General features: G+C 37.6%; 1 protein-coding gene across 1 annotated transcript; it reads left to right on the forward strand.

Moving 5' to 3' along the window:
- Positions 1-5,954: 5,954 nt before the first annotated feature.
- On the forward strand, positions 5,955-11,033 carry LOC140159261 (testis-expressed protein 264-like). Its single transcript, XM_072182674.1, is given in 4 exon segments — positions 5,955-6,131; positions 6,134-6,246; positions 7,168-7,380; positions 9,731-11,033. Coding segments are annotated over 4 exon segments (732 nt in total). The 5' UTR covers positions 5,955-5,992; the 3' UTR covers positions 9,998-11,033.
- Positions 11,034-11,243: the final 210 nt, after the last annotated feature.

The following is an 11,243-nucleotide window of genomic DNA, read 5'->3' on the forward strand; positions in this document are numbered from 1 at the left end:
ATCGGATGTGGAAAATCTACTGTGCACAAATGAGGATTTATAAGGTAGATTATGCAAAATATGCATGATGGGTAAGTGGACTACGGGGAATTGTAAAGTAATACAAACAAGACGCAGTTGAGTTCTCAGTTGTTTTTAATAATGAGAATACCAGGTATTGGGCTATTTCAGTAGAAAGCTGTAGGCGTAGATCCACTGAAAGAAACCCCACTAGTTATTTTGGCCATTTAACATGCAATTCTATGGGAGGACATATTATCATAATTTTTAAATTATGATAATATGTCTAACTTTGCTCTGTTGACCTACAAATACAACAAATTTGGCCGATTCCATTTAGGTGCAAAGTTGGGACATGGGTAAACATTACAAATATGCAAAAAAATCAGGTTTGAAAAAAATTAACCAATTTTATATTATAAGATCATACATTAAGGCTTTAAAGAAGACCCCCATCATTAGTATAATGCTGTATTGATGGAATTGCTCACGACAGTGACCGTATGTACCGAGTAAACATGGGGAGCTAGCAAAACTGGTTATCGGATCGGATGTGGAAAATCTACTGTGCACAAATGAGGATTTATAAGGTAGATTATGCAAAATATGCATGATGGGTAAGTGGACTACGGGGAATTGTAAAGTAATACAAACAAGACGCAGTTGAGTTCTCAGTTGTTTTTAATAATGAGAATACCAGGTATTGGGCTATTTCAGTAGAAAGCTGTAGGCGTAGATCCACTATGAAAGACATGCCTTAATCGCCCACACAGTGGGTGTAGATTTGGAACATAAGAAAATGCAGTGATTTATAGTGCACTGCACACGTGTACAACACCTAGATGTTGATCCACAAGCCTCTGCACACTTTCCACACTCTTTGTATGGAAGATAAGGTCATGTCTTTCATAGGGATTTCAACTGGAATAGCCCCTTTTTACAGAGCAATATAATGATACAACTTTCTCTTTGATTTCCATGTTATATGCTTTACAAGTCAGATCCCTGTTTAATAAATGTGCTTATAAAGGTTAGCAAGGGGAGTCAAAGTTAAGCCACTTTTTGTCAGTAATGAGTAATGTTATTTTATTGATAATTTGAGCAGTTTCATGCGTAATTGTGATGTGATCAAGCAAAATCTTTTACGACCTTCCATTAAATGCAAGTTGCACAATTTGATTTCTTATTGTTTACTCCTGTTTCCCTTCAAAATACCAAGTCATTCAAATATTCCAATATTTTCTAAATTTATGTCAAATTGTGAAAAATTTGTATGATTTTTCAAACATAATTTCTGGGGAGCATTGAAAATCATTTACATAGGATTTTGGAGACAAAAAATGTGATAATTTTGTGAAAATGTAGAATGCTAGAACAAACAAATGAAACATTTTCCTGGAATGTGTACACCATACACGTTCTGTTCCTACTGATTTTAATACTGAAATAATTCTTACCACAATGTTATTTGATTATTTTTGTCGGCATTTCTAGAGTCTGTCAATTTAAGCATGTAGGCTCATTTCGCAACATGCAAGACAAGCCATGCACCTCTTGTAACTGCAGGGATTCGTACCAGGGTCTATTGATCAATGTATTGTGCGTACTAGCTCAACTGAGGATAACTTGTAAGCAACTCGCATGGTACATTGAGCGGAAGCCTTTTCCAGTCCCTTCACACACGGTCCCAGACTAAACCTAGAAAGATGTGATTAAGTAATCGGGGGTATTAACACTGAAAAGAAGGGCATATGAGTATACACATGTATGGCAGTGATATGTACAACTTGATATAGGTCTTCCATGGATTCCTATGTTTCAAGGTATGACAATAAGATGTGCCATTGGAAAGATGTTTGCTTTTGAATATCATTCATTCAGCTGGATCAAATTCTGGCCTAGGTAACAGAGATCTGTACATTATGTGTAAATGTGAGATGACACCTGGTGATATGGCAATTTTTGAATGGTTCGCAGTAATTGTGGCACGATTACACAGGCCCATCAAAGCAATCTTATCAATTCTCATATAAACACATCAAAAGAAATAAGTCCCCCTCTGAAAATTTCGTCATAACATCGTAAAGTAAAACTTTGTACCAATAAAACTTACTTAGAAATAATTATATGATTGTTTACTAAGTGTTTTGTGAAAATGAAAGATGTCCATGACTTCATGGCTGAATGAACCCAAATTGAAGACAAAACTGCCCTTTCCAAAAGTCACAAAGTAGGCCTATGCTTGTTAACGGCAAGGCGTATTGGGACAAGGAATGGAACTGGCCATCTTACAACTCACTGTGCTGAACTCTGCACCAAGGGGATTTGCATGGCTGAATGATCAAGAATCGATACATATTACAGTAAATGTTTACTTGGTGAGGATTTTAATAAACTGCACTCAAACACATTAGTAACAAGCCATGAATCAACTTTTGTGACAAGCATAGACCTACTTTGTGACTTTTGAAAAGGGCAGTTTTTGCCTTCAATTTAGGCTCATTCAGCCCTGAAGTCATGGAAATCTCTCATTTTCACACAGCACTTAGTAAACAGTCATATAATTATTTCAAAGTTTTATTGGTACAAAACGAAACCTTACAATGTTATGACGACATGTTCAGAGGGGGACTTATGTGTTTAGGTCAATAACATGAGCTGGTGACAAAATGAAGCATGTTATTCCATTATACAGCTATTTTATTGGTTTTATATTTGGTTGCAATGTAACGAATGTACCAAAATTGTGGAACAATAGGCACTATCACAGCAATATCATCAAATGTTACATGTTGACAATCACAACTGTAGTAACTTACTGTTGTTTCATACCATTTCCAAATATGCTTTTAGTTCTCAAAATGTTGCATTTTGATGTTTGGATCAAATTGCAACCAGTGCTCTTTGAAATTGAAACGGTCATGGCAAAATAATTTACTTTCTGGCAACTTGGAACTGGGAACTTGGAGTCCAGGGACAAAACCATGGTGGTGGTCCAAGTAGCACCCTGCCAGCTCCTGGGTTTAATGCAGTGATGCTTTTTCATTTGGAAAAATCAACATGCTGATATGACTGTTATTTGCATATTGTTAGCTCCTGTATTTGTGTATATTTTAATTTAATTTTTTATTACTTCAGTGGTCTGTGCTGTGCATCAAGCGTACATGGGCGTAAACACAAAAGTGATAAACAATCATGCTGATTGGCTGATCAACGGTCTTGACAACAAGATGATTGACCTGTTGGTTGTCGGCACATAGAAGGGGAGACCTCACCACTTCTACACGATCGCCGATCACCAACGCATACCAGGACCACAGAAGTGCTAAAAAATTACTTTATTATAAGAGTGATGGTGTTCCCAGAAAATTTTCAGAGCCGCAGAAAAATGGTATGATCTTGGGATATTTTTCCTGTCTTGATTTTTTTTTCTGCAACTCTGAATTTGTTTCTGGGAAATTTCAACATTTTGGCTTGAACAGGTCACAAATATATGTGCACATTTTGGGGCAATGTTCAGGTGTGTCAAAATGTGAAGTACTGAAAGGATGGGATGTCCCAATTGAATGACGTTGTGACATGACTCCAATATGTAAATTGTTTTGTCAGAGGTCATTAAAAGAAATGAATAAAACCATGCATCTATAAATTGACAGCAAGTGTATGTGTGTGTGTTTGATTGGAAAATTACAATAGTAGTAGTTGTGTTTTAGAAACATACCATTCCTAGTAACACCACGAATGCTGGGATAAGTTCGCACCCTTTTCAATTTAGGACCCGTGCACTTTTCGCCCCTTTCTATTTTCGCATCATCAATCAACAGCAGCACATTAGGCCTACCCACGGTTTAAAAGGGGGCGAAAGTGCACGGGTGCGAAATTGAAAGGGGGCGAAAGTGCACGGGTCCGAAATTGAAAGGGTGCGAACCGTCCTGTTTCCGTAACACACAACGTCATTTAACATTGTCACAATGTTGTAACAAATGATGTTGTGTTTTACTAAGGATTATGATTTTTGCAGAATGCCTAATTGCTACATGTTTTTTTTTTATCATGGTCATATGAATTCTCTTAAGGGGGTACGCAAGTCACATGGTTAAGGAATGTTCTCTGTATTCCTAAACCATGTGACTTTGGGATGATTTGAAGTAACCTCCACTTGAGATGAGTAGTATTTATTCCTAGCTATTATGTGAAATGAGACACATGTAGCAGCCGTATCGTTTTGATATGGATGTACACCATTTATTAGTCTGGCCTTGTTTTGAGTTCACTGAACTTATTCAAGTATTATATTTAGAATTTAGCACATGTCACAGCCATTAATTTTGCCTATCCCTGGAGAAAAATGCCCATCCATAAAGTTTAGTGGATGGGTGGCTAGCTAACACCCTGTTCATACATACACGCTATGTAACGGCGCGCGTGATTGGTCGAGAGCCGGGCATAAACAGCGTTTATGCCCGGTGGCCCGGATGTGCGATTGCAGTGGTAGGGAGAACGAATGAAATTCATGGTTTTTAATGATGTTTCTTGTTATTTTTTGTTAATATTTTGATGAAATAGGAATCACAAAATGTTCTGGTATGTATGAACGGGGTTCATTCATATATTTTCATGACTAAACGGTTGTATATGCCCTCGGGCCGCAAGCATAAGACTACGGACAAAAAGCAATTCAACATTTGTCAAAAATCATGATATAAAAGAATATGAGATTTTATAGCAGTAATAACATTAACTTAGTGGTGCATCCAGGTTTTAGAAAAGGCAACAAATGGTGGGGGGGTGCTGATTGATTTTAAATTCTTAAATTTGACCACATAAGGGCTCAAGGGTTATGATTTGCCACTCCCCCACCCCAGCCCAGCCCCCAGCAAAAAAACAAAACAAAAACAAACAAAAAACGTCTTAGGATTTCAATGTTTTTAGGCAAATTGTCAGATTCACTTTGTTCCCAATGCCACCTGGATGTGATGCTGCAGTACTACATTGCAAGTAGTTCCCCATCTAATCGGTTATCAGTTTGTAAGACCTGTTCACATTCCAACTTGGTCTTGTTAATATTGGACCCCTGGCTCCAAATCAAAACGAAGAGAAATATAGGGGGAGGGGCTAATGTTGCCCAAAGTTCACTAGGTGACATCCAACCAGAGAAGATGAGAATAGAAAAAAAGTTTCTGCAATTTGCCATGTTTTACACAAATCCATGTTAACTTTTCCTTTTAGGCCCTTCACAATTAATTCTTAGTTTCCTGTTTCATGGTTGAAAACCAGGGATGAGGCGACTTTTAATTATTAATTATTAATTATTAATTATCTTTTATTTTCTTTATTTTTAAAATAAGTCGTCGTAACCTACATCAAGCCATTTTGACAAGGAGCATGCATTTAATTATTTTACTACTATGTTCGATTTTATACATAAGTAATGGTACAATTAGGTTCTATGTTTATTCATCATTATAGATGATATGATCAAAGTCAGAAAGTAGCAAATGGTAGTCATTAAAAGTTATTTTTAAAGAGAAAATCCAAAATATAAATAAAATAATTAAATATTTTGCAATTCTCTACTTTGGACGCGGGCGGGAAACAGGAAACTAAGAATCAATTGTAATTGGCCTTAATTATATTTTATCATTTTAACTTTTACTTTTAATTATTATCATTTTGACTTTCACTTTGAATTATTATCATCATCTCTTCATCTCTCTCTCTTTCTGTTTTTAATTCGAAGATTAATTTATACACAATGTAGTTCCTTTATATTTTTTTAATATTTTGTTTCAAAAATTAAAAATAAGTTCATGTTTATATCTGATGATGGCGCTGTTACGGCACAGCTGCTGAAAAAAAAAAATCGATGAATCGATTATGATATGATGTCATGATTAAATTGATTAACACAACAACAAGGCCAAGTCAATATCCATATCCAGGCAGTGCACAGAATTAATACGAACAACGTTTGCTACATTATTCAGCTAAAATGTCTGAATATCTAATACTAGCCATTATTGGCATGTTAATTCTGATACTTGTCACTGTATTTGTATATTTTATGTACTCTGGTTTGTTTAATGGCATCGAAATTCGTACTGGAAAACCTCCGATACGAGAACTGCATGTTTGTACAAATATGCTGTCGGCCCATACAAAAACTGTGGTCCACTTTTCACTGAAGTGACGAAAGCCGCACCCGATTTGAGGTGTTTTGGTGTATATTATGACGATCCTGCAAAGGTGAGGAACAATTATGAGTTAATAAATTACTATAAATTCGTCAGATTAAGCTTTAAAACAAGATTGCGCAGTGATCGTCATTGTAAGCTTACCTAAAAATATTTCATTCATTGTTGTGAATTGTGCAAAGTCGACATTAGCCTATTTTATGACGGATGATTGACCTCACAGATCAGGCTGGAATGCAGGGCACAGCTGTCATTGACAATTGCATTTGCAGGCCACATGTGCTTGAATAGTCTTTGTCCTTTGTTTACTTTTGTTTACCAAAGTAAATTTGTCTGACTTTGCTTGTTTGATATTTTAAAAAGCCTTATCAAAAGGAATTAGAATTTGATAGGAAAACACAAAATAATTTTGTTTTCCAATTTTGTTCTAGAGTAGGACATTCATGACATGACAAAATATTCAGCGTTGTCCATAGCCAGTATCACAGAGCAAAATGCTACTCAATTTTGATCGCTTTGCTACACAATTTTGGAAACAAATATCAAGTTAATTTTTTATTTCTTCCGTGGTCCTGGTACGCGCTGATGAATTGCGATCGCGTAGAAATGACAAGGGCGCCTATTATGCACCGTGCCGAAGACCAATGGGTCGACCGGGGTCGCAATTTTTGACTTTATTGATGTATTGCTTTGTTGACATCTTGTCAAAGTTGGATCCTGATTTTTGATGATTGTTGACAATGAAAATTGTATCGTACTTGACAACAGCTGCGCCCTAGATTTTTATGTACCCCCGGTAGTTTACATCAGCTTTTTTAATTTAAAATTTATTTCTAATAAATGCCCCCTTACAAAAGGCGTCATCTTTTTATGCTATGGTTCAATAGTTATAAATTATTTTACAAATTTTACTCTAACTTAGTTGTATTATTTATTTTGTTTAAAATGTTCTAGGTACAATGTAGCACCAGAGAAGTTGCGCTATATTGTAGGAGCCGTTCTCAGTGAAGGTGATGATAAAGAGGCAAGCAAGGAACTCGAAGAAAAACTAGTCCAAGATGAATTTAAGATTGCCAAATTCCCAGAAGTAGATCATATGGTTATGGCCACATTCCCTCATATTAATTCACTCTCTATAATGATAGCTGTTCAACGTGTTTATCCTGCTTTTGGAGATTATGTTGTGGTAAGTCCGAAATATTTGCAGGAAATTTCATGTCTGACCCAAGTGAACATACCGGTATTAAGGTGGTACTACACCCCCTGATAAATTTTTTGACTAATTTTGCATTTTTCTCAAAAAGTAACTACACACTGGTAACACAAGTTATGTATAGGGGCATGGAATCCAATTACTTTGCCACTGAAATTTCAGTGATTCAAGACAAGTGGTTCATTATATCATACCGCTTGTCTTGATTCACTGAAATTCCAGTGTAATAAATGGATTCCTTGCCCCTATAATATACATAACTTTTGATACCAGTGCGTTATTATTTTTTGAGGAAAATGCAAAAATAGTCACAAACAGGATCTTAGGCAGGATTTGAACAAGGTTTGGGTGTGTAAATTAAAAAACTGGGTGTGTAAATTTAAGATTTGTGTACAAAGTATAGGCAATGTGGGCAAAAACTGGGTGTGTATTTACAAATTTGGGTGTGTAAAACACTCCCTAATTTATCAAGGGGTGTAGTACCACCTTAATGTTATCTAGAGTGATTTCTCTATAGTTGTTACTTCACCATATAGTGTTATCAGATAAAAAAATAAAGTATTTGCAGAATTCTGCATTTTTGTTAAAATCAGGTTACTCATAAATTGTCTTGAATTAGAGAGCAGGGATCAGACAAAATTTTGAATGTAAATCATATATTTCAGGGACTGCCTTTTGAGGAGAGTGAGAGCAATCGCTCAGATACTGGTCTCCTACAATCTGATATAGGAGAGTGATTTTTAGCTCTCCTTAGTTGGCCATTCTCTATGCTCTCCTGTAAATTCCAAAAGACAGTACCTGATATTTCTAAATTTGAAGTTGAAAGATAACCACATTTTTCCCCAGAACCAACTGGTTCCTTTCTGAGTGGATACATGTAATGAAACCAACTAAAGGCAGTGAAAAAACCTGACATCACATCCCTTTTTGGCTGCTTTATTTATTCTGTGTAAGAAAATAAATACAGGGGACAATGTGCCAAATATGGACTAGTTCTTCCCCTGCCTAGACACATTCATGGGTAAATGGTGGGTGAGATTGCTGAGGTCAATGTTAATTTCTAGAAGATTACTACATTGTAGAGTTGCCAGTTGCTTTCAGTGATATCAGCAAAATTTCTGTAAGATAGTTTGTATCCATGCGAGCTGTTGATTTTGGGCTGCGGGTCTCTCCTAATGTGAATCGCTTCGTGGATTCCTAGGGTCATTCCTGCTGTCCTTTTCTTTTGGTGACTCTGTCCTAGTCAATATTGTGACTGGACTCTTAACCCTAACGGCATAAGGGCATTTTTTCGCAACGGGAAGGGAAAGAAGGAAGGAATAAAGAGAGAAAATAAAGAAAGAAGTTGTTTGCTATGGGTGGGATTCAAACCCAGGACCCCTCGCATGCCAAGCACTGGGTTGGCGACACTTAGCCATGGGTGTTGGGCTTTGCTGGCCAGCGAAACCGTGCCTACATGTATATATCACTTAGGGCGATTGCATCATCACACCACATGGGATGCACGCACAAACAACGCATATATATCAAGTAGTATTTGTAGTACCTGGTACGGTTAGGGTTAATGAGCGGATACAGGGGAATTGACACTTGGAGTAACTGACTTACACTCCTTAAGTCTGAACTTGAATTTCCTTCTTGTTTCACTATTGTAAACAAAGCTATAGTCTGTGCATGTAATTTGTAATGTGGTATAACTCTTGTTTGATCTTCTAAGTGTGGTCCTTACGTGCTACCAGATTCTTATGCAGCATGGGGCAGGGGTTTAAAGGTGGTCAAAACTCCATACTGCTGAAATGAAACATGCGGCAAAGTTTCTCACTGGTTCCTTGAGATCAGGGTTGTCACCAGGACCAAAAAAGTACTGGTTAAGATATTGAAGGCGAAGCGTAGCGAGCGAAGCTCTTGCGCCTCGCACTATCTTTTTAGTGAACCACCCCACTAAAAAAAAATTTTCTTGCTCTTTTTATGATGAAATATCATTATCCACTTCCGGAAATGTAAAAAAAATAAAAAATAAAATAAAATAAATTTTTTTTTTAAAATCTTTTTTTTTGGTGAGTGCCGGACGGCCCCGGACAGTGCCGGATGGCCCCGACCGGCACCGTCCGGCGTAGTGACAACCCTGCTTGAGATACAATGGATGACAAATTGATCTTAGCTTTGCATTTGACCTAGGCATCTTACACACCATTACCCACTGAGGAAGGAACCAGTTGGTTCTGAAATTATCTGGGGAAAATAAAACTTCTTGTTTGTTACCTGCACATATTATATTTATATATCAACTTACACAACTGTTTATTTCTCAATTTGTTTGCAGCAAAATGGTCTGTGTGCTCATCCAGTCATGGAGCTGTATGATGATGGAATCATTCACTTCCTAGCACCACTAGCCAAACAAAATGAATTTTATGTTCCCGAAACCGGCGGCATCTCACCGGAAGAGGAAGCCCCAAATAGCGACATGTCTAGTAAAACAGGGGAAAGTAGTAGCGGTGAAGATCAGGAAGGAGGAGGCCAGGAAGGGACAACAGGCAGTGATAGTGGTAGCTCATTTGAGGAGCTAAATGTAAACGAGGATGCCTGATGTTAGTGTGTAATTTGTTCTTTGTGGTATTATCAGGCTTTTATGTAATTATACTTGTACTCTGAAATTTATTGGTGTTTGTAATTTGCTGGAAATGAATAACACTTGTTAAAACTACCTACCTACCTGTAATACAATAATTTGTTCCTCCGATGTTTGTGTGGAGCTGTTTATATGATAAGTATGGAGGATTTAGGGCAGGCTTTGACATAAGCCAGAATTTCTGAGGGCCATTTGCGCCCTTGATCTTAAATGTTTGAGGACCCTCACAAATGTTTGTGGGCCTGAATTTGGGCCATTGGTTTTAACCTATGAACCCCACAAAAAAGTGAGAAAAATGGTAAATTTTTTGCGGGCCTTTTGGGCCCGCCGGATGTATCTTTTGCGGGCCCTCCTTATTTTGAGGCCTGATATAGGGCAAGAAGACACTGTCTGCAATAGCTGCCAGGTGTCACTTGTAAGAAATGAGAATAAAAGTGTTTGAGACCCAGCCTTGGAAATTGTTCCTGTGCATGAAATAGACAAAATCCATTGAGTCCTTCACCAATGGACTGGGCGCATACTATGCGCAACCCAAACGATACCAGGCTGGCGACAGCTCGTTATAAAAGTAATTCAAGTATGGAAGCCGCCATTACCCTGCCATCGCGTAGGCCTGGAACACTACCGCGATTTCTACCGGCTATATCGCGTCCGTGCTCTGCGTTCAAGTCATGAAAAATCGTGGCTTGCTGCATCCACAGTTAGACTTTTTCAAGCCTGCTACAGTGCATTTTTTTCAAATGTTGAACAGGTTTTTGAATACTTTTAATTATATTTTTTAGTGCATCCATGAACTTAATTTATCAAATGCATTAAATCAACCAACAATCCCGCTATCCGGGCCAAGATTTATACAAGAAAAATACTGTTTCAATCACGAAAATTAACCTAAATTTTGCGCATACACGTAAGACTTAGCGATAGTCTATTCAGATATCGTTGTCAAGCTCGAGGTGATTGACCTCCAATGATTGACAGTTGGGAACGCGAACTGTACGCGCGATGCTGAACGCGTAGTCAAGGTAGCCGGGTTCTAAAGTGGGTGCTAAAACCTCAAATGGTGACCTCCATGCGTGTACCGGGGGTGCTAAAGTGGAACCAAAACAACAGCAGGAATCATAGAAAAAAAAGGAGGGATCAGCGAAATTTACTGTCAGCCCTCTGACGATACCCACACAGTTCATTGAGCACCCAGCTATGCTCT

This window comes from Amphiura filiformis, chromosome 8, assembly GCF_039555335.1.
Source record: "Amphiura filiformis chromosome 8, Afil_fr2py, whole genome shotgun sequence".
Taxonomy (NCBI): Eukaryota; Metazoa; Echinodermata; class Ophiuroidea; order Amphilepidida; family Amphiuridae; genus Amphiura; species Amphiura filiformis.